We start from the raw sequence: 25,299 nt of genomic DNA, 5'->3' as shown, positions 1-25,299 counted from the left end.
TTCACTAATTACACTACTACAGTGATCATTAATCAGGGGCCACAATTCTATTCAAAGGACACTTGACAAAATCTGGAGACTTATTTTCAGTTATCATAAGAATAGATTGAGCCAAAAAGTAGTAGCACATGCCTTTAATCCCAGCATTCAGAAGGCAGAGGCAAGCAAATCTCTGAAATCAAGGTCATCCTGGTTTATAGAGGCAGTCAGGCTACATAGAAAAACCCTGTCTTGGAAACAAACAAACAAACAAAACAAATTGGGCAGTGTCCCTGGTATTTTGACAGTGGAGACCCACCAGGAAGGATGCTAAACATACCCTAATACATACAGTATTCCCATTTCAAAGAATATTATGGCCCCAGATGCCTATAGTACCATATATAAAAATAAATAAAATATGTATAAGTTTTAAAATATGTTGGGTGCTGGAGAGATGGCTCTGCAGTTAAGAGTACTGGCTGCTCTTCCAGAGGTCCTGAGTTCAATTCCGAGCAACCACATGGTGGCTCACAACCATCTGTAATGGGATCTGATGACCTTTTCTGGTGTGTCTGAAGACTGTATGTAATACATAAAATAAATATATCTTTTTTAAACAAGAAAGAAAAATTATGTACCAGCTGGTAAGATGCAAACCATTAATCTCAGTACTAGGAAGGCAGAGGCAGGAGAATCTCTGTCAATTCAAGGCCAGCTTGGTTTACAGAGCAAGTTCCAACATAGCAGGGCTACACAGAGAGACCTAGTCTCAAACAAACCCCAAATCAAATCAAAACAAAATAAAAAAACTGTAATGTATACATGTGTGTTTTAGAAAGGGTACACCAAAATTCTATTTAAAACTACAAGAACAAATAATGACGCCAAATGTCCCATGCTAAGGTTATCATTCAACAAATTATGCATACTGAAAATATCATTCATTGGCTGGGCTTGGTGATACACAACTGTAATCCCAGCACCCCAAAAGCTGAGGCTAGATGATCTTTAAAAATATCATCTTTAAAAAAAGTTATTCATTCAATACTTGCACCATGTGGGGTTTGCTATGGATGGAGAATAATCAAAATAGAAATCCTGTAAAACTTAACTGGGATGTTGTTTTTGTTGCCGTTGTTGAGACAGAGTCTCAAGTAGTCCAGGCTGGTCTCAAACACACTATCAAGTTGAAGATATCCTTGATCTTCTGATCTTCCTGCCTCCATTTCCCTAGTATTGGGATTAACACACATCTAGCTTTATGCTGTGCTGCCAGGCTAAGCAAGTATTCTGCCTACTGAGCTATAGCCCCAGCTCAGTAACTTTTAAATGACATTTAACAACACACCATAATAATGTAAGAGTACTTTCATGAGATGGTTAGGGAGAAATTGCTTTATATATGATCACCTTTTGGTTAATTGTTTCAGGAATGGGGATCAAGAAAAGACCCCCCAAAATCATGTGTAACTATTGGTGGTAATGTGCAGAGGAAAACAAAAGAAACCATTTGTTTAAAAAGTTCACCTAGAATCCAACATGGCCACCCTTTTTTCATATCTGAGGGCAAGTGGGGTATGCATGCCCTGGGGATAGCCTGCCATTGCTACAGTGGGCTGTCAGCAGTTAAACTCAGAAGATTGCATTTTGAAATCTGGAATAAAATCCTAAAAACAAACAAAAAATAAGAGCTGGTACACATGGATAACAGTTCACAAAGACAAAAAGTTCCTCATTCTGACTGGAACCATCCCTTCCCTCTCAGCACAGCCCCCACCATTCTGTAACATATTACATCTGGCCAACTGTGAGCCAACCCAGGTGGGCACCTTAGTGTGCAATGACCCCTGCAAGCTGAGCAGAGAGATGGGAAATCCTTCCTAGGGAACAACCTGGGCAGCCAGATGGCACGTACCAAGAGCACTTGCCAGGTGAGGCGTGCAGGAAGTTTGGGATAAATGATGCCCATAAGCCTCAGGCATGTCACCTTGGCTAAGGATGAGAGCACTAGAGGACCACACCCTAGGGAAAGCTCCATGAATACTACAAAGTGCTATGCATTTGCTTAACTATTCACTGAAGAAAAGCTATTTGACATCTTCAGTGCCAGGAGTTAACCTCAAGGAATTCAGCTCTACCTGGGAGCAAACAAATAATAAATCCCTACAACCCAAAACACTCTACACACTCACCCTGTGGGTGGGGCTCAGACAGAATAAAGGAAGCTGAGAGCAGGAAACTTGTTCAACATTAATATAAATATTTTTGTGGTCAGCAGAACATTAAACTCATGTCCTGATCTTCATTTCACACCTCTGCTCCAAAGAAATAATACAATGGCATTTATAATTGCTCTGCAATTGTTCTTCCTTTACAAGTGCCATCATTTACAGTTGCTAAGGTCAAGTGTTCCCTGCCCCAAACATTTACAAACATGCATGTTCATGACAGCACTTTTTAGAAAGTGGAAACAACTCCAGTGGCCATCAATAGAAGAAAGGATAAATAAAACATAACCTATCCATAGAATGGAATATTATTCAGCTATAAAAGCAAAAGTATTGACACAGGCTACAATACAGATGAATCCTGAAATCATTATGCTAAAGTAAAAGTAGTGATGTAAAAGGATGCATACTCTGTTCTATTCACATGAGAAGTGCAGAATAGTCCAGTTCATAAAGACATGAAATAGATTACTAGTTGACTAGGGGTGAAGGAGAGGAGGAATAAAGAGTAACTACTTTATAGGTACAGGGTTTTCTTTGAGGCTGGTGAAAATGTCTTAGAACAAGTTAAAGGTAATAGTTGCACAATACTGTGAATATACTGGATGCTACTGAATTATACAGTTTAAAACGTTAGTGATGAGTTTTATTTAATTTTTATTTTAATTTTTAGCCTGAATAATTTTTATTTATAATTTATTAATAAAAATAATAATTTTTATTTGGGAGGAGGAGTAATGAGTATCGGGGCATCCTAGAACCTATTGATCTGGAAAAGGGAGCCGTGTGTGTGTGTGTGTGTGTGTGTGTGTGTGTTATTGTGTGTGTTATGCGTATGTGTGTTTAAGTACAAATATATAATTATTATAACCGCCCCCAGGCTAACTGTACTTGCAGCAAGTTAGTATTTGAAAGTAGCAGGTTGAGGATGTCTGATGTTCATATAACCTTACAGAAAAACAAAGTGAATTACAGATGACTTAGAGAACCCTTGTCAACAACCAGCTTGAATGTTACAAGTTCTAAAGAAAGGCAAACAGTAATGGACTCTGCAGAACTATGCGGGATGAAATGGGTAGGTGAAGCTTCAGTTGCAACCATAACCATCTCAATAGAGAAAAATGATAGATAGATGGGTGGGTGGATGGATGGGTGGGTGGGTGGCTGGGTGGATGGATGGATGGATGGATGGATGGATGGATGGATGCAACTAGGAGCTTTCTCAAATACCAGTGGTTAGAGAGATCACTGGATAGGAAGGCCCACAGGACTGCTGGCGGATTGACAGAGTTTGTGATTCTCACAGGAATTATGGGGTGCAAGACCCACCATAAAAATGGGCTTCAACCCTATCACATTGTAACTGACATCACTGTGAGTAATTGTTGCTGTTATTTCAGAAATCAGGTGTTAAATCAATGTAATGCTGCTTAATTAAATAATTTCCCTGGAGTAGTTACAATGAAGGTTTACTAAATTTATTCATTTGTCTTTTTATTGACTGAGCTACAAACAACACCTTTCTCAAGCACCTTCTTTTCCTTGCTTCTGAAGAATTGGTCTATCACTGCAGTAAATATAAGACCTAATTACTAAAAGAATCATGGTCTAGGGGGCTGGAGAGTTGGTTCAGTGGTTAAGAGTACCGACTGCTTTTCCGAAGGTCCTGAGTTCAAATCCCAGCAACTCCAAGGTGGCTCACAACCATCTGTAACAATATCTGATGCCCTCTTCTGGAGTGAAGACAGTTACAATGTACTTACATATAATCAATAATAAATAAATATTTTTTAAAAAAGAATCATGGTCTAATACCAGGTATGTCCAACCCACAGCCCACTGGCCACATGCAGCTAAAGACAGCTATAAATGTGGCCTAACACAAAACTGAAAACTTACTAAAATACCATAAAAAATTATAACTTAACAGTAGACTTTACAAGTATAAACTTTGCAGGTAATGACAGCAAGTCAGAAAACTAAATGTTACACTTCTGTATTATTTTCATCTGTATTTTTAAGCAACTAGTGTGAGAGAAAGAATTGAAGGACATTATTTTCACTTAAAACACATTCATTAATAGAATAATTTAATTTTCATGTAGATCTGCTCTCTCTCTCAAACACACACACACACACACACACACACACACACACACACACACACACCTCCCACCTTTGTAAATATTGCTGGCAAACCACTTCAGCAAAACCAGTGTCAGTAACTCATATGCTTGAAGTGCCATTATGTCATAGGTTTGCTTCATGGAAAATGTCCCGATTTCCACTTATTTTAGTAGTTTGGATTATGCTGGAGCCCCTTCATTAACTCAGGGTGGAAAGCACAATCAACCAAACACCAGTAAGACCTAAAACAACCACAGAAAAGACATAAAAGGCACAGAGACACATTTCTTTCTTCTGTAAAGTGATCAGTGAATATCTCACCATTGACAGAAGACCTAAATATCCAAGCTATAGGCTTGCCAAGGATTTTCCCCCACTGTTCTCATGAGGCATGAAGGTAGAAGTAAAAAACAGCTTAACTCCTGCGTCCTACCACCTGTTTGGGTTAATTTACATGGTTTTAGAACTCTAAAATGAAACAGATATGGATGTTGGTTCCTGAAATAAAACGTAGTTTACTGCAAACAGTGAGTGGCCAGTAACCATTCCTAAAAAGACGAGAAAGAAGCACTATGTGTCTCTAAGTGACAAGAGAAAATGACCACATCTGAACGAAATGCAGACTTTGAGTTCCATCAAATATTGACTGAGCTGGCACAAGTTTGAGAGCTGAGACTCTGACAATGAATCAGGAAAAAAAAATCAATCACCAGTTTATGTAAAACATTATAGCCATCTTTATTTTAAAGGGGGAACTGGATGATAAATGGAACAACAAAAATAATTCCATTAGTAACTCTGGAAGCATAAGAAGTGTGTGTGTTCGTATTTTAATATTCAAGGTATGGCATATTTCTAAAGCCCCATGGTAGAGCTGAGCTTTGAAAGTTGTTCAAACAAGAATTGTTGGTTAAGGCCACTGCAGGGGCACTTGAAATTCAAAAGCTACTCTGTCCTTCTCTTGTAACTGCATATGAATGCAAGAAGCTATTCTTGGTAATCCTTGACATTTTTGTCAATATGCCATGTACATGGTGACATTTTGGAGGTTTATGATATGGGCTGGAGAGAAGGGATGGCTGGTTTCTGGTGTCTTGGCTTTTAATACTGAGATTAACAGGATGACAATCTTAGGTTAACCTGGATCAGGTCAATCGCAGAATGATTTATCTCGAATGCCTTTTGAATAAGTATATGTATAGCAAGTAAAACAAGACCATAGTGCTCTTGAAAAAAGACAGTGTACTTGTGGAGATAAACAATGTAGAAAATTCTGTGGAAGTGGTCACCAGAGTCTAAAGCCCCATTGTTTCAGATTCTTAATCATTCTACCCATTAGCAAGTAATCACCAATTTTAAATAATAATAAAACTTTCTAAGCACCATTACTTACAACATACAGACATTCATAAAGTGTTTGGGTCCCTTCTGTAGATACCATCTTTAAATATACAACTATGCATGTAGTGAAATAGTAAGAACATAACATGTTCATGGCCCTACATTTTCTGTCACACAAAATTTCCTGTAGGCCCAGCAGGAGAGCTGAGAATAGGATAGAGAAAAAGCTAGTTCCTCTGGGTCAATCAAACCACTATGAATGACGTTCATTTTGACAGGATCTGATATTGTCCAAGCTGACATGGGATCTGAGAGAGGGTCTCAAGAAGGGTAAATTATACACATGACCAAAGCACAATATCCAGGGACTTAAGAAACTACATATATCTATGTCTGGGAGCACTGCCACTTCCTTTTTGTCGTCATCCATTACCGTCTGATTCTAAGAAAAAACATCTCCGAACTAGTTCTCTTGTCTGAGCTTCTATTACCCTAGTCTTCTAAGCAGTTAGAAAACCTCAAGTAAAATGGTTACTCTTTCAAGTAGAATGACTTCCTAGCCTATTTAGAACCAGATCCACAGTCCATGTCAATAGATGCTTCACTTACAAACAGCACCTTCCAACTAGCCTCTTGTTCCTCACTTCAGCCTCTGTGGTGGATCTTTCTCCCTAAAAGGCTCTTTAGCAAGATGTCATGGTTCCATCGGACCTTCTGCAAGAATTAGCTCAAATGCCACTGCCTGAATCTGGAGAGGTGTTTACTGATATTTGCCATAAAATGGCTCCCTATACCTTTTACAATCCCTGCAAAACCCCATCAGGCAGAATGTTCACCTTAGAAGATAATTATATATTCACTGCTGTTCTTTGCAAGCACTGTTATAAGTTCCATATGTATAAAGTAGGACCACTTGGTCTCCACTTTGTAGGCACTAGAGATGGCTCATTCTTTGTCATGAAAGGCCATCTTGGGCTTGGTAGGATACTGAGCAATGTCACTGGCTCCCAACCCACTACATGACCTTTAACCCACACTACTCCCACCCACCACCCTGCTACAACAGCCAAAAATGTTTTCAGCCATTGCCAAATGTCCCCTGGAAGGCAAAAATTATCCCTGGCTGAGAACCACCACTTTCAATGGAATCTGTGAACCTAAGGGTAAAGATATTTTTTTTTTACAACTTGGGCCACATGCTGCTAGAAAAATATCTAAGATCACAGTGAAGTTAACTCTTCATTGTTTTCCACTGCCTCTCTCTAACCCGGTCAAACCTAATGAAATATTCTGTGAGCTACAAGAAGATGTAGCTGAAGATCCTGACCTTGCATAAAATCTAATTCTTAAAAAAAATGTCTGGGATCATAACCTACTAAAATGCTTACTTTGCACACAAGATAAGCTGACTTTAATCCCTAGAATCTACAAAAAAGCCGGATATGGTGATTTGCACATGTAATCAGAAAGACAGATTTCTGGGACTAGCCTAGTCTAGAAATCTAGAAATTTGAAATCTAGATTTCATCCAGCCTAGTCTACTTGGTGAGTATTTGGCCAGCGAGAGAATTTATCTTAAAATACACACAAACAGTGCTGATGGTATCTGAGGAATAGAACCCTGAGTTTGTTCTCTGACTTGCACAAGAATACATCTACACCTATACATCCATAAGAGCACACACACACACACACACACACCCCCCACAGTCAGAAATAAAAAGTAACCAAGTAACCACAGGATCAGTAAAATGTAGTACCTGACCTAAGTGTCTATACCAACTTGCTGAATCCTCTAAAGTACCTAGAAAGCAAATATTTCGACTACATTTTATAGAAGAGAAAACAGGGTATCAGAAAGCCCACAGCAAATTATAGAGCCAGGAACATGGAAAAGCTGTCCCATGTTTGCAATCAGCCCACATGGTTAGTGTTATAATGTAAAGGTTCCTGTCTATCCTGTTTCTGGCCATCCATTCAAATGCTAATTTAAAAAGACAAAAAGTGTTTAATACAATTTTCAAAGGTTTATCACCAAAATGTAGGGGGTGTGAGGAGAATGTTGGTATTTAAAGATGGCCCAAATACCAACTTGGTCCCCTATTCACACAATTATCCTTTTGAATAATCCCAATCCTGTCATGTAACCAGATACTACTTCAATTTTCCTTAAACAAACAGAAATATGAGTGAGTCATCCTACAAGATCAATGGCTCTGAATGAAGTTAGCTGCGGCAGTAATGATTACCAGGCTGCTGCATAGTATTGTTCTCCTCTTACAGTTGGCAAAGTTCCCAAGCAATATTAACATGTGGCTTCTTGGCACCTTGCCCTGACAATTATATGGACATTTTAAGCAGCCCCAAAATCCTTTTGCATGGTAAGAGGTTGCAAAATCTAATCTACATAGTCTGATCTCTGCAACTACAAAGTCAAGGTGACTATCTGAATTTTAAAATTATTTCCCCTTAAAAATTGCTTATAGGGGCTGGAGAGATGGTTCAGAGTATTGACTGCTCTTCCAGAGGTCCTGAGTTCAAATCCCAGCAACCACATGGTGACTCAGTCATCTGTAATGGGCTCTGATGCCCTCTTCTGGTGTGTCTGAGGACAGCTACAGTGTACTCAAACACATAATAAATAACTCTTAAAAAACCATTGCTGCTGAGAGGTGGTATTACATGCCTGTAATCCTAGAACTCTGGGGCAGGCAGATTTCTGAGTTCAAGGCCAGCCTGGTCTACAAGTGAGTTCCAGGACAGCCAGAGCTTTACAGAGAAACCATGTCTCAAAAAACAAAACAAAGCAAAACAAAAAACAAACAAAAAAAAAACAAAAAAAAACATTGCTTGCAAAAACTAGATCATACAATAAACTCTTCCCATTTCTTTTTTGTTTGTTTGTTTGGTTTTTGAAACGGGGTTTCTCTGTGTAGCCCTGGCTATACTGGAACTTACTCTGTAGACCAGGCTGGCCTCAAACTTAGAAATCTGCCTGCCTCTGCCTCCCAAGTGCTAGGATTAAAAGGCATGTGCCACCACCACCCGGCTTAAACTCTTCCTATTTCATATGTACAATTCTATGATTTTAGTAAATTTACTGAGTTGTACAACATACATTTCAGTCTTAGAATATTATCCAATAAAATACCTCTTGTCTTTTTTGCCAACACCGTATCTTCTCACTTCTAGATGCAGATATCATTAATCCATTTTCCACCTCTACAAATGTCTATTTTCCGATACAATAGTAATCACATTATACAAACTGTTGTCTTTGCCTCACTTTCTTTCACTAAGCTTTACATTTCTGAGTTAGCCCAATATTTTCCCTGTTGATGTGAAAACTATGCTGTAGTTGGGATTGTGCCCCACTGTTTGAAGCTGTGTTAGAAAATCATAAAAAGTTTTCAGTGAATCACTGTAGAATTAATATTTTGTGATATATCTAGGCTGATTATGGTTAAGTACAGGAACATACACTCATTCAGCAACAGAGTAGATTTGGGCTTGTAGAATTCTGTGATCTTCCTAAAAGTATATACAAGCTTTCCACATGCTGTCACCCTTATCTGAACATTGTTACTCCCTTACATATGATTTCCCAAGCTCCATTCCAAAATCCATGAAGGCTCAAAGCAAGACTGTTTGGTGAGAGAGGTGGGGGGACAGATACAGAGACAGAGACAGAGAGAGGCAGAGACAGAGGGAGGGAGTGAAAGGAGGGAGAGGGAAAGATACAGACAGATCATTAGTACAGAAAAGGGAAACTGGTAGAAACACTGTGTGAAATCTAAATATCTAGAGTTTGCCTATCATCTGGATCAAGATTGTCATCTCATCACAGTTTCATCTACTGTGATATTAGAAATTAAAAATTGGGGAGCTACCCAAATTTTATAACTCTTCTATAACTCTAAAGCATTCCAAAGCAAAAGTGTGTCAAAACAAATAACCCAAAAAGCACTGTTGGCCCTACATTTAGAAACAACATTACCCTTCTAAGGCAAGCATGAAACAAAAACAGAACAAAAATAAAAGGAAAAAGGGAAGAAAAGAGTTGTACATATAAGCATTACAATTAGAGTACTCCATCATAAATATCACAAGCAATCAAAATGCTTAAAAATAAGGGAAACAAGTGTCGGTATATATACTTCATGACAGACTATAGACCCAATAAAAATTCCTTGAAGATTCAGGGCTGTGGTTATATACAACTTTAATCCCAGCACTAGGGAGGCAGAGGCAGGTGAATCTCTGTGAGTTTCAAGCCCAGCTTGGTTTACAGTCACGGTATAGTTCCAGGACAGCCAAAACTACACAAAGAAACCCTCTCTTTAAAAAAACAAACAAACAAACAAGTCAAACTACAGGATACATTCTGTAGAAAATATAAATGACTATACCTTTGTGGGCTGGTAGGCTTTAAAAAAAAAAACAGACTTTAACTGACTTAAAGTTAAGGAGACATTTCTAATTTTGCATGAGAAAAGGTACTGAGGGTAGATAACCCAGAGACATAATTCTTTTATCGATACACCTTAGCAAGGTAATAAACACTCTTTTGGTTTTCCCAACTTCAACTTCACAACCAGCTACTTCCTAATGCAATGTCAGAAGAAGAGCTGTTTAGCCCCACAGGACATTATTTAGCTCCATGTCACCTTATGGGGGTGAAGGACTTCTCTTCAAGTATTCCTGCCTCCATATTTCATATCCCAGATCAACTGGAAAAATCTGGATCATGAAATCATGTGTCAGTCAATTATAAACTTCTATGCTAAATGTTTGGCAGAGTTCACTCTCAGGCAATATTAATATTTAGGGCTAGGCAACTTTTGTTATGAGGACTATCATATACATTGTAGGCTATCTAGCACTCTCTTTGCTTCCACCTACTATGTGCCATTCCCCTGTTGTAGCAAAATGTCTCCAAATACTGTTAGATGTCCTGTAGAAAACAAGAGCCTTCCCCATTTGAGATCTAGTATCTAAGAGCAACTAGGATTTTATCAAGAGCTGAAGATGGATTTCATCCTGGGTCAAGATAAAAAGAGGCCTGTCTAACAAAATCGAGGCACTGACATCTTTGTAAGAAGGTATTGTTCTGAAGTACTCTAGAACACGTAAGAAAAACTAGATGAAATATAGAAATGTAAAATGACCATTACAAATCAGTAAAACTTGTCCCCATAAGCATGATTACATTCGATATTTATGGAGGAATGCTACTATATGTCAGGTACTAGGTAGACAAAGCAGAATAAGATACGAATGAGTTAAAAAAAAAAGGAGATTAAAAACAACAATAACATATTTTTTGCTTAGTTACTTCAATCTTCAATTTCCTATTCCTAACTTTTCATTTTGAAAAATATCCATAGGAGTATTATAATAAATTATCCAGGGACAACCTAAGATGAGATGATACGCATGGAAAACTGATTAGTGTTTGATTGGCTTTGGGGGAGACAGGAAATGGCGGCTAATGAACATATGGTTTCTTTGCGGAAGGGTAAAAAGAATTCCTGGCTGACAACTTCATCAATAGACTAAAGCCATTAAGTCATACCCCTTTAAAATGAGTTATTTTATAGTATGTGAATTAAATCTCAAAGGTTCAAACCTAAGCAATAGACGGACTAATTATTTAAAAAGACAAATGGTGCCAATTTCACATCCTGAGACACAGATTTTTGGAAGGTCGAAATAGCCATGAGGTTACATGCACAGTCAAGCAAGATCCAGGTAGAAGTTCTCTCACCTGGTAAGAATGAGGCTGATACTTAGGAACTGCTCAGGATGTCCTGTCCGGCCCACCCACCAACACTGCATTGCTAGCCATCTGGGGGTGGCACAGACAACCTGGCTGCACTCTTCGTTCTCTGCATCAACATTCCTCTCATCCTCTTCCCACTCTTGCCCTGAGCCCCTTCCATTTAAAAAAATAAGAGAATTTTCCAGATGAAAAACAGTGGGAATCCCATAGCCCATAGGCAGCCTTTTGAGATGTGTGTGCTTGTTCTGCATTTTTTCAATACCTGAGCAAAGGCAAAAGCAACCCTCTCGCTGCTTTTCTGTGCACTGAAGTGGGGACTCAATGGCTTGTAGCACTGTAGGCAGTCGATACCATGCATAAGTGTACATATATGGACAGTCACATTCAACATAGGGAGCCATCTCAGCTCTAGGTTGCTACAAAGTATAAATACATTCATTTTCCTCTGTGCCACTGTATATAAAGATATACCATAAATACCTATAAGTTGACATTACCCTCATAATAGAGCAACATACATCTAATATATATTCCCAAAGTTTGGAGTGCTATTTCAAGGATTTTCAGATGCTTATGTATGACTTCTGTTCTTCATGGAAATATAGAAACAAGTCAATCCTCAATGGTCTTACCTGCTTACATATAGTATCACAGGAGCTATCAATCTTCTGAAATAAAAATGCAGTCTGTCATCAAAGCATGGTAACCAAGAAATATTGCCTTTCTGCCAAAAGCATGTGATAATGTCTGAAAAAAGTTCTAATCACCAAAACTTGACTTTGAGAAGGAATCATTTCCAGTATCTAGATCTAATAAATAGATGCCTGGGATAATGCTACCTATCCTATACTATAAACTCCAAACAAACAACTTTCTGTCCCCAAATATCAAGACTACTATAGCAGATAAACCTTTGTCTAGTAACACTTTTATGGTCTGGACACCTTTGAGGAATCTACCATCAGCTGTAAAATCATTTAACTGACCCAAAAGGTTTCTCTCTTGTAACTATATTATTGAATACACAAAATGGTAAGACTGAAGGCTTCCAAGAATAGCTAAAAGAAGTCCTTCATGTTAGTCTAGAGTACCTCAGCTCCTCTGAAGATTGTAGCAAGAAGTTTGAGGTCCCTGATCATGTCACTGGCCATATCTTAAGCATTATCAAAACCCTTTGCACTTTTTGTTTTCTTCCCAAATTCTCCAACAGGAACTTTGCCTTTTCTAGACCTAGAATCCAGATCTCTGTAGTAAAGGCCCATCATCACCTGAGAAAACCTCTAATACTCTCTTATCTTCCAATATTGTCAGCCAACCTGCCCACCACCCATATTTGAAGAGCCCAGCACAGAGGACAGGGTATAGTATATGTAAATCTCAACCTAAGACTCCACACTCAAGCTATAAGAAAGGTAGATCCTAGAGCAGACCTTGTAGAAAATGCTTCTTCACTGGCACATGACAAATGAGAGACTGCTTTCAAAAACAGCAAGTTGATCAGGTACTACCATTCTCCTGGAGACACAAAGCATGAGAATACAGTAGTTACATCTACTGATGTTGTGATGATCAACAAAACATCAAGGGGCTTCAACTAAAACAAGTAAATTACATTTCACAGATTTGGTAGTACCAGTTTCACTGTGCTAGAAGTCAAGGTAGCTATAGGGCTGAAGTCCTTTCTGAAGGCTCCAGGAAAGCATCCTCTGTTTGCCTTTTCCAGTTTCTAAAGGCAGTCTGCATTTCTTGGTTAGTGGCCATGTGCTTTCACTGTCATATCTTTACTTCTCTCTTATCCTCATCTTCCTGCTCCCTCCAGTAAGTCCCATAGTGATACTGGGCCCACCCAGATAAGGCAGGATCATCTCCCTATCACAGGATTCTTAACATAATTGTATCTGCAAAGTTTATCTTGCAATGGAAGGTAACTTATTAACAGAGAATAAGACATTAATATATCTGCCTTTAAGGGGTCATCGTTCCTCAGAGGGGAATCAACATCAAACAACAATGAATGCAAGATAAAACAACCAGTGGGCCTAGCATAGTACAAAGGGCATAAAATGTCGCCAACAGGGTCAAGTATCCTGTTCTTCACTGGATGTGGGAAAGAGGTCTCTGAGTCAGCCTCCCATTTGCCTCAGTTTAATCATGTGTTCATATATACCTCCTCCAGCTATTATGGGCTTCTGATGAAAGCATATACGCAAATGTTTAGCACATGATACATACTTAACATATGTCTATCATATCCACAGAGCCAGGGGGTAGGGTTTGACTCAATCATAGGTGCTTGCCTGACACTAACAAGCCTCTGAGATCTGTCTCCAGCAGTGGGGAAAAAAGGCATGGAATCCCAGCGGAGAGAAACCTTCCCACATGATGAGGTCTTACTGAAAAAGAAGACATGAGTGCAGCAATTAGAGTCCTGAACCTTGGGGGAAAATTGCCAAAGACAAAAGAAGCTGTGCAATATGCCCCGTGGAACAAATGAACAACGGAATGAGCAGCGGTAGGATACTTAAAATGGGTGTGGACTGGGTGGTTAAGTTGCATGCTAGAAAAAGCAATGGATCAAGGGTCAGGAGAGCCCATGCCCTTCTAACTATGGATAGAACACACCACTTGGCTGGGCTCTAAAGTGTGAGAGAGGAGTTTGAACAAGATGTTCCTAGCTTTTCTGGCCCCAAGACTGTGGCAATCTCAGCTAGGAATGGTCTGGTCCAAGCCTTAAGGCCTTTACATACAACCTTGGAGCCATTCAATTGATTCTCTCACTTGTTTGGAACACACTCAGCATTTCCTCACCTCTATCATTTTTTTAATGCACCCCTTTATCTTACTCAGTTCTATAAGCATTTGAGTATCTTATCCCAAGACACTGATGGAGAAAGGTAAAAAACGACTCCATGTTCAAGAGAGCGCTCCTAGCAGAATAAAACTGATGAATACTTCTCTCCCTTTGGTAGTGGAAATAGAGGTCAGTACCAGTTTGATTTCTCTATGTCATGTGACCCAAATACATCATTAATATGGTCTCATCATGAAGTTCTTAAGAATAACCAAGAACAATGGCATCAGTCTTCAACTTTCGGGTGGGGCATGGATGGAAACCCACTGGCCAACAACTAAAAAAAAAAAGTGACCCTACCTGGCACTAGATTTTTTTTGTTTACTGATTTATAGTGTCAAAAGAGGCCTTGCTAGCTCCAACTCCAATATAAGGAAACTTTTTTATATATGTATATGTAAATGTTTCAAGAAGTTTCTACAATAGTAGGTTTCGAAGGTCTTCAGTGTTAAATTATCCCTTCCCATACTCCCTTTTTTTAATCCTGCTCTACTATTCCCCACACCATTTAATCATTCTTGTTTCATATTTTTCTTTCTATGGTCATACCATCTGTGTTCAATCCCCTTACCTTGAAATCCCTCCTATGACCCCTTATTAGTTTCCTGGCTTCAACTGTAAACCCTGCAAGGCATGCCCACTGGTATGCCATGGGAGTAGCCAACCACATTCTGATTGGGTTTAGAGCCAATTCTATAAGCTAGAAGTAATACCTAGTAGTGTTAACTAAGCCAAAAAATACTATGATTTACTAGATCACAGCCCCTACGGGGGAACCTAATACTAAATTGACATAGCATTAAATTGTCCCCTAAGCTCTAATCTATATATCTATAAATCATGAGATCTCTCATCCCTTCTCAGAGACAGTGGCTGTTGTAGCAGATAGCAATTAATACAGAAACTCACAACTGATTAAGGTATAGAGAATAAGAAACTTCTAGACATGCTAGGGCCAAAGGGCCATTGCACATCTGAACTCACAGCAGCTGTGACTGCATGCTTAAGTGCTGAACATGAAAAAGCAGACATAAAATTGTGGCATGGATAAAGTAGGGCCTCATGAAATCTCACTCCTGTTGGCAGTTGAGGGATTTTCTTCAGGGATAAAAATTCCTGAAAGACTACCCACACCCCAATAGATGGTGATCCTATACCCATGCACATAGAGGCAGCACTAAGTGAACTCAATAAGTTTTTAAAAAGAGAACAGATGAAACTGGAAGGGAAAAGTGATGAGAATAAATAGAGGAGGAATTAGAATGGAAGCAACAGGGAGGGACAGAGCAGACTAAAATACAGGATATACATGTATGGAATTCTTAAGAAAATATATTAAATAAATAAATAGTGTATGCTAAACAAAAAGAGAACTTTTCCTCCTTTCCTTGGAAGTTATTTTCACCTAATCATGGCATGCCCCATGACCTTAATCACCTTTAAAAAAGAAAAACAGTATAAGCCGGGCGGTGGTGGCGCACGCCTGTAATCCCAGCACTCTGGGAGGCAGAGGCAGGTGGATTTCTGAGTTCGAGGCCAGCCTGGTCTACAGAGTGAGTTCCAGGATAGCCAGGGCTATACAGAGAAACCCTGTCTCGATAAAACTAAATCCAAAAAAAACAAAAAACAAAAAACAAAAAACAAAACAAAACAACAACAACAAAAAAACCCAGTATGTTTACTATTTCCTATTTAAAAAACAAAACATCAACAACAAAAACCGGTCTCCACGTACAATCCCAGCATAAGGTCAACACTCTTCATAAATATTTCTTTGTTTTATCAGCTTTAAATGGAGACAATTGAGCTTTATAGGATTTAACTTTACTTTTATTCCATCAGATTAATTTTATTGAACTTATTGGAAAGGCAGACAACAGCAGAAGGCCCTGGGCAAGAAGCCAAAAGGCGTACCTCAGGCTTACCAGGTGACCCTGTCATGTCACTTGACCCACAATTTCCTGAAGTGAACTTGCCAGAGATTGTGATACATATTATTTCCACTTCCCAAATCAGAGTGAAAGGAAAGAGAAGGAAACTTGGAGATTTCTAAACATCCGAGAGCTATTTTTGGAAATCAATGACTTTTCCATTTACTTTTCTTGGAGAAAAAAAAGAGAAGGGAAGAAGAAAAGATATTAGATTGAACAGTGGTAGCTGACATCGAAATGGATACAAAAGGAAGATTCTTTCCAAGGCCTGACCCCTGATGGCTTTTAAAGCCAAAAACTCCCCCATGTTCATACAACACTATCTATAATCTTAAAGAATGAAAAATGGAAAAATCATTAAGTTGTTTATCAGAAAGCTCAACTTAGACAGTTCACATAACCCAGAAATAGACTCTGTGAGGTAAATATAGTCAAGCTCCTATTAATTAATACTGAATAGTGGTTCCAAGAAGGTAGCAGTGTTATCTGGCTCTGTTATAGAAGGCTCCAACTTTGCAAATACCAGAGCCAAGGAATGTTTTCTCCTTAAGGCAAAAGCTTGGAGTCAAATACTTCCATGTCTTGGGGATATAATAAATGTATGTGTTCTTTTCCTGTACAAAGAAGAGAAGAGAAGGAGGAGGAAGAGGAGGAGGTGGTGAAGAAAAAGCCTGCTCAGAGAACTTTTAATATATCATAGAATTCTTACATGTGGTACCAGGTCAAATCCCATCTAGTGAAGAAATGGTCCTCAGCTCTGATGCCATGACATAATCATAGCACTCCAGAATTATTTACACTCAGCTCTGATCTCAAATATGATTTCACAGTGGTTTATTTTTAATTTGGAGAAGGGAATGTGCCAGAGGATGCATGTGGAGGTCAGAGGACAACTTTTGGGAGTCTGTCCTCTCCTTCTACATGAGTCCTAATCAGGGAGCTGAGGTCATCAGGCTTGGCATCAGGCACCTTTAACCACTATTTTGTGGCTCTTAAATGTGATTTTGCCCACTGCTTGTTCCTCATTCCCAGTACTGTATAATGCCACTAGGCTACAAGAAACAAAATGTCCAGTTTCAATGAGTGGATCCTTGAACAGTGTAATTCAAGTGAATGATGCAGGAAACGCACACACACACAAACTGTTAAAGGCACTACATTATTTTTAAAAAAACAAGCAAAAAAATTTGTCCTATATTTTCCAAGTGTAAGATTTGTAATGGGGGGAAGAGGATTTGGAGAGATGGCTCAGCGTTTAAGAGCACTGACTGCTATTCCAAAGGTCCTGAGTTCAATTCCCAGCAACCACATGGTGGCTCACAACCATCTATAACAAGATCTGATGCCCTCTTAAGACCGCTACAGTGTACTTACATATAAATAAATAAATCTTTAAAAAAAAAAAGATGTGTAATCATGGCAGCTGTGATCAGGATATAAATCAAATAAGTGAATAAATAAATAAATAAATGGGTAAAAATAAATTTTAAAAGATTTGTATTCATTTTCTATAACAAATAACTTTCTATCAGGTAGTCACTGTACACTAAAATAATATATGTAGAACATAAATCCCACATGACATACTCAAGTTAACTTCATGCCATGAAAATGGAAAAATTCTTTCCCAACAGCATTTATAGATACATTAACCTAACTATGGAAATGCACAGTTATCTATCTATAAAAATAACAAATTTAAACCAAAGGGTGGTTCACAGTCGAGCTAAAAAGTTCTGTCAATAAAATACAGACTGTTTTTTCATGGACATGTGTAGCCTTATCTGTAAAGATGGTTCCTTATAATCACATGCTCTTCATTTCTACTTTAAAACTTAGAGGTCTAATAAATCACCAATATGCTGAACTGGAAATATCTAATGTTATTAAAATAATACTGAAGAGAATTATTTTTACATTCTAGAAGAGATTTTGCTTATATCCTCTGGAACTCTGTTATTTTTTTATAGCAGTAGACTTCATGCTATTAACAATTTTAATAATTACATATGAAATAATGTCCAAAGTCAACAATTTCCATCTAAACTAGCACATTCATTTATTCTTTCATACTTCTATTTTATTTGCCTCTCCTATCATTTCTCTGTTTGGAAGCTATATCATAAACATTTCTTGAACACCATTATCCAGTCCTCTGAATGAAGCAAGCTTCAAAACCTGTCAGATATACATGGATAAAACATAATGCTCTGATATGCAGTTTTGTTCATATAATAAAAGTTAATTACAACCTTAGAGAATTCCTAGTCACCTATAAAAATTGGCAACCTTGTGTTTTCAAAGAGGAAGAATGACTAGCACACCCTTCAGCAGGCTCCACTGAAATGTTTGTGGCTTGCTGAACATTCCATACATATTTCGTGCAAGGTATTATGGGAGCTGAAGTTCAAGCTGTCCCCAGCTGAATTTTCACTCACTATAAAAACAATGTCTCAGAAAGTACACACGTGTTTTTACTTTACAAACAAAAAATGTAAAATATCCACTTTTGTTCATTCAATCAACACTTAGCACTTAGAACGGGTGTTTTTAAAAACCTGCAACCTAACTTATACCTAAAATAAGTAAAAAATGTTATTCAGGAGCAAAACAGATTTGTGGAAAACAAAATCTACAGAGGTGAATGAAGATCCTAGAAGATGATTCCTGTAGAATCTATGCACTTATGTTGCTGGCTATACCATTAAAATAAAATATTTACATTTATGCATTTTATTGTAAATCTCTTTTGCAGGATAACCACAACTGTTTTATTAGCTGTATAGAGTAGTTTTACCTTTCCTAAGCAAAATACCTTTTTTTTAGACCAAGTCTTGCAGTGCAGCACAGATTTGCCTGGAACTCTTGATCTTCCTGTCTCAGCCTCCCAAGGGATTTTAGACATGTGCTGCAATGCCCTGCTTTAAACTCTGTTTTAATTTGTTCATTTTTCTATTTGTTTAGGATTTTAATAGCCATAAAACAACATAAGAGCATCATGTTTCCAGCATCACCGTTTTGAGCCGTTCCACCAATTTCAGCATCCATCCAAGGTTTTATCAAACAGATGGACCTCTCACACTTGGTTACAGTTATACGTCACCTGATTTTCAAAATAAGTACTTTTGAACCCATAAAGCTGAGATTGGATTTACGAAGGTTTTTGTCTGTATCCAGAGGTCTGCAAAGGTTAGAGAGAATGTTCAGGAACCATGATTGTTTAGATTTGTGTTACCCTATCCAAACCCATAGAAATCTTCAAAAAAGTTAGCAGTTTCCCTCCTCAAAAGTTTATTTTCAAACAACAGTGCCATGCAAGCTGCCTTTCCTGTGTAGGTGGGAGGAAGCAGGCACAATGTCACCACACGGGCCTTTTCAAGTCTTGAAATCACTAGGAAGCCTACAGTATTTCCTTTTTGGCATTCAGGACAGGGTGGAGAGAACTTGCTCCAGAGAGGACAAGATATCAGATAACCAGTGGAAACACTGGGTTTCAACAGGATTCCCATTAATACACATGTGTACACGTGTGTGCGCTAGAGCGCGCGCCCGCGCCCACACACACACACACACACACACACACCTCTCCAAAAGTAGCTGACTCAGTGGAGCAGGAGAATCTTTATTACATGACATTAATTAAATGAAATCTGGTAGTGCTTTTAGAAGAATCTGTTTTTACTTGATCAGATTTATTTACATAAACTGGACAACTTCGTGCCCTGTGCCTATCGTGCACAAAAAGGAAACTTAAATTCAACTCTTGTTTTCCACTTATTCCAAAAGCATATGGGACTAATCATATCCCATTCTGGCCACAATACGCAAGGCTATTTCAAAAAGAATTTTAGCTCACTTGATTTTAAAAGCACTAGAGCACCAAAAAAGTTTAGGAACAGCCTCTCCTAACTCCAGAAGGGTTGGGAGTACTTTTAATGCCCGTCTGGCACCAGGTTTTGGATGAAAACCAGACAGAACCCTCCAGGCTGGGGACTCATCCTCTTATTCTCAAAACTGGCGCACAGATTTGTGATCCAAGGTGACAGAGCATCTCACATCTGCCAGGGGCTGGGAATCCCTGTCCCGCCAAAGCTGGGGTGGTGGGCCGCTTAAAGGCCTCTGGTATAGATGGGCGAGGCCACCACAGAAAAAGGAAAAGAGGGCCATCCGTCAGACTCCAGAAAGGAAATTCCAGGGGCCCAGCTCCCAGGCCCTGGACAGCGGGTGACGTGAGGGAATCAATTCGGTGTCCGCCCCGCGACACGGGGCCGGGAGAAGATAGGAGTTTATCTTTCTAAAGACTCTAAAGCGGTCGCCTCCCGTCCTCAGCCAAAGTACTGGGAATAGGGGATGTGCGGTGGAGACGCATAAATCCTCATCTCCACACCAGGGATACAGGAACTTCTCCCAAACCTAGGGCCCTCCTGTGCTCCATCCTCTCCCTGGGCCCAAAGGTTGGAATCACAACACCACAAAAACCACAAGCAGTACTGAGGAACTACAGAAAAGCTCCATTCCGGGGAATAAAAGCGCCCGGATCCCCATCTCAGCACCTATCCTGATCCGGGGGCCCGGGGATAGGGACACCTAGAGCACTCCTGGCTCTTCCACGCTGGGGCTGGACATATCGCCCTCCCATCCTCTGTGGTGGCACTTTCGTTCAGTTACGCTGTCCCTGATGGCCCACTTACCGGTCACGGGGATCAATCCACGACGTCTGACGAGTGTTGTGGTCGATGTAGAAGACACGGCCATCGTAGTCGCGCGCCTCTTCCCAGCCTGCGGGCAGCGGCAGCTCGGAGCTCTCACGGGCCCGTGGCTGAGGCAGCACCGAGGGCACCGAGGGTGCCGGGACGGCGATGGAGGGCGCTGGCGGCTCCCGCTGGGGCTGAGCAGGAGGCGGTGGCTCCAGCTGGGCCTCCCGCGACTGACCCCGCCGTCGCCGCCGGCCGCCGCTCAACCAAGGCATGACGGCTCGGGCCCCGCCGCCGCCCGGCCGCCCCGCGCGCGCCGCCTCCTCCGCCAGCACTAAGGCCGGGCGCCCGGGGCGCGGGGGCGGCTGCGGGGAGCCGCCCGCCGCACCCGGCGCATCCTCTGCTGGGCGCCCGCGCACCGGCGCCCGACAGGCTTCGTGAGCCGCTAGCTGCGCTGTCCGCTGCGCTGGGATGGCCCAGGAAGCTGCCACGCGCGAAGTCACGGTCTCCAAGCCAGAGCTACAGCCACCTCTATCGGCGGCTCCACCGCTCCAGAGGCCGGTCCGGCCATCTTCGCTCCACACAGCCCGGTCGGGAGGGCGGGGTGTTCCGAGGCCCCGCCCCCTCCAGGCTCGCCACGCCCCTTCTTGCTGCTCCTCATTCCATCTTCCTCCAAGGCTCCACCTCTGCTCCGGGCCTAGGCTTCCTCCTCCTCTCCCGCCCCTTACTCCGCCTCTCCCTTCTCTCCATTGCCCTCGCAGCTCCTCCTCCATTTCCCTCTGGAGCCCCACCTCTGTTCAGCAATTCTGCCCGCCCTCCGTCCTCTCTGGCGGCTCCGCCTCTGCCTGCCTTCTTTGGCTCCTCTCGCTCCTCCTTCTTACCCTCCCTCTTCACGCCACCTCCCCCAGCTTCGGGAATCCGCACCGCGCGGCCTGGACGGGCGCCGCCACGTCAGTCCGCCCCCGGGCCACCTCTGAGAGAAAGGAGAGCCTGGAGGACGGTGCTGCACCCGGACGCAGCCTGCTCAGGACTGACTCCTGGAGAGGGCAGTCACCGCTCTTCACCCGCCCTCAGACCCTAGACGCCTGGGGTCCTCCCCTCTGCGCACCTGGGGGTGGAGGCTGAGCCTTTGGTCTGTTGACTACTCAAAGCTCAAGCCACTGCAAAGTAGGCGAAGCCACAGGAGCCTGCAGAGGAACGCCCACCGTCTCCTGGATTGAAACAGGGGACACAACTAGGAGAGGACATCTAGGCTGGAGGCAAACTCACAACCTAGCCAGGAGATCTTCAAGAGATCTCTATAGAGTCCTTACATTGGATTCCAGAACCCTCTCTGTGCTCTTTATTCAGTGTCTTTGACCCCACAGTTTGAGCGGAGACCCTAGAAAGCTAGTGCTGGCTAGGAAGCCAGGTCACATTGAAATCTAACTGGTAATTTTTGTTCTGCTCAACGGAGAAACAAAGACCCCAGAGTTAAATCTGGGTCTTGCTCTAAATTCCCAGCTATAGACCCAAAGGCTAGAACCCACTGGCCCACTGGAACATAAAACATGAGTATATGCCATGGTTTTTAAGCACAATAACGTAAAAGTATTTATGACTAACTCTTAACCAGCTGTTGAAATTCACTGCGCAGGGGAAATCGCTTGGGGAAAACGTGCTCCCCGCGTCCGGCAACTCAAAAATGTTCACAGTAGTTTTCATTCCTTGGGTGGTTTTTTTTTTCTGTTTTTTAATAACCTTCCAATTTTCTCGTAAAATCGGACTATTGTACAACGGGGAGAATTGTATCTAAAAAGAATGTGAAGATTCAGAGAGTGCCAACAAAGGTGTACAAGAAAGGTCTTTCTTTCCCGTCTACCCCTAAAACACAGAATTTTCTTTGCTCTTCAAGTATTTATTAGTCTCTACCAGACAATTCTGTTGGAGATTTCACTAGCTCCATCATTTTAGTGCTTAGTGAATTATTATTAGGTGTCCAAGGAAAGGAGTGGAGGACTGTAAAAACAAATTCAGGCTTCCCTCCATACCTGAGGGCCTCAAATTGTGGATTTGACTAACAAAAGAAAGAAGAAAAATGTTCTTTTGTTGCTGGTATGCAGTGTGGTTACATTTGTACTGAGTATATACAGAATTTTTTTTTTTTGCCATTATTCCCTAAACAAGTTTTAAAAACAACTATTTACACAGAATTTAATGTAAGTATCTTAGAAGTGAGGAGCATGCAGGTTCTAGGCAAATATTACTAAACTTTATGTAAAATACCATCGAGTCAAGGATTTAAGTTGTGGGGAAGGATCAGTTGCAGACATGGAGACATCTCCTTTGTGATGACTCATGTGTTACAGAATGTCCTATATGTTGTGTGCCCCCACTCTGACATTTTTGTTTCCAATTGCTACCACTCATGACCACTAGACTGCCATTGCCTTCTTTTCCTCTCCCTTTCTGCGGATCCTGAAGGCAGTTTATCATCAAGTCCAGCTGTTCTGGCAAGCTTCATTTCCACCCTCCCAGGCATATTGTCATTTTAGAGCCATACAAATCTGAATAGAAATGTATAGATATATATAGAGAGAGGGGGTGAAATCAACCTGTAGAAAATGGGAAAAGGCAGAGAAGGTCATACAAGCAAGAAAGAACCAGATAAAGAATAAGGTGGGAGATTAGACTGCGTCCAATTAGAAAAAGGAGCCAGGACTGATTGGCCCTTACTGTGGTGAGGGACTCTCTACCTTCTCTACTGACCAGACAAGACACATGGCCAGACACTGCACTGGGGAATGGGGGAAATCCTGCACAGTACAACCTAGGGTCTGTGCTCCATCCTTATCTCTTGGGGATCAAACAAAGAAATAGAAAATTGGAGTGGTTATTTGTCTTGCTAATGAATCCTGGAAGCCAGCCACAACTTGAAACCTTGAGTGGGGGGTTGTGGGTCTGGGAGTAAAGATATACTAAATGGGGAAATTGAGTCACGGTCTTCTTAATCCCTGAGTTTTGAGTCCTTGCCATTTGATCCATGAACTGCTGTCACCAAATCCTTATTGATAGTGTAGCACATGCTACAAGGTACTATGCAGAATGCCTTGATGAGGCAAGTTCCTTCTCTGGAGCACAGCTCCTTAAACTTTTTTTACTTGTGACCCCTTTTCACATGAAAAATGTTATATAACTCTGGGTAATAGGTAAACAAATCAAACATTTACTGCTAATAAATCATAAGATAATACTTTGATAAACATACAATTTTTCAAACTTAATAAAGATGAAAGCAAATTTACACACCAATGAGGTGGATATCCTTTGTTTAATTACATAAATAATTAAGCCTTGGCTGGATATTTGATTCTGTAGTTCACAGATCATCTTCAGTTTTTTCTAGAATTGATCAGTATTTTGATTTTATAATTGTGAATGTTTGGGGGGGGGTTGTTTGTTTTTTTGTTTTTTGTTTGTTTGTTTGTTTTTGAGACAGGGTTTCTCTGTGTAGCCCTGGCTGTCCTGAAACTCACTCTGTAGACCAGGCTGGCCTCACACTCAGAAATCTGCCTGCCTCTGCCTCCCAAGTGCTGGGATTAAAGGCATGCGCCACCACTGACCGGCATAATTGTAACTATTGTAACTGGAAACTATATTTATGCCCATTTTAGAAATTGAAATGAATATATTGTTTTTATATCATTTCCACATCCTCCCCCCTAACTCTTCCCTCTCAGATTTCTGACCTCTTTTTCCTTAATTATTTTAACTGACACAGATACACACACACACACACACACACACACACACACATACTACTACTACTACTACTACTACTACTACTACTACTACTACTACTGAGTCCATGTAGTGTTCTTTGGATGTACAAGGTTTTAGGGCTGACCAATTGGGATTGGATAATGCTGGGTCTTGTCCCTGGGAAAAACTGATTTTTTCTTAGAAGTCACTGACTGTGAGGCTCTTCATCTAGGGGTAGAATTTTGTGAAATCTCCCCCATCGCCATTGGTATGTTAACTGTTGTTATTTTGCAGGTGTTGTTTAGACAACCATATTGTTGAGATTTCACAGGTACAGCATACCTGTCATATCTAGAAGACATTATCTCTCATGAGACGTTCTGGTCCTCTGACTTTTTACGAACTTTCTGCCTCCTCTCCCACAGTGTTCTCTGAGCCTTAAAGATGGAGGTTGTGTTCTATGATTACTTATGACCTACATTTGATGACTTGTGGATCTCTACAGTAGTCTCTTTCTGCTACAAAAAAAGAAGCATCTTTGATGAGGAGAGAGAGATACACTTATGTGTAGGTATAACAAAAATTGTTTTAGAATACAGTTAGAAGCTACACTGATTTAAGA

The 25,299-nt window shown here is 40.7% G+C and overlaps 1 protein-coding gene across 1 annotated transcript in view; it reads right to left on the bottom strand.

Annotated features, from left to right (window-relative positions):
- Positions 1-21,526, bottom strand: part of Wwc3 (WWC family member 3) — a 108,744-nt gene extending 87,218 nt beyond the window's left edge. Inside the window, exon 1 of the mRNA XM_052171024.1 lies at positions 20,934-21,526. Within this exon, the coding sequence (XP_052026984.1) occupies positions 20,934-21,211 (278 nt within the window). The 5' untranslated portion in view covers positions 21,212-21,526. The remainder of the gene's footprint in view (positions 1-20,933) is intronic.
- Between the last annotated feature and the right edge of the window lie 3,773 nt (positions 21,527-25,299).

The sequence above is a fragment of the Apodemus sylvaticus genome, chromosome X (genome assembly GCF_947179515.1).
Source record: "Apodemus sylvaticus chromosome X, mApoSyl1.1, whole genome shotgun sequence".
In the NCBI taxonomy this organism is placed as follows: Eukaryota; Metazoa; Chordata; class Mammalia; order Rodentia; family Muridae; genus Apodemus; species Apodemus sylvaticus.
The sequence above is the reverse complement of the archived record's forward strand: the minus strand, read 5'-3'. Positions and strand labels throughout refer to the sequence as shown.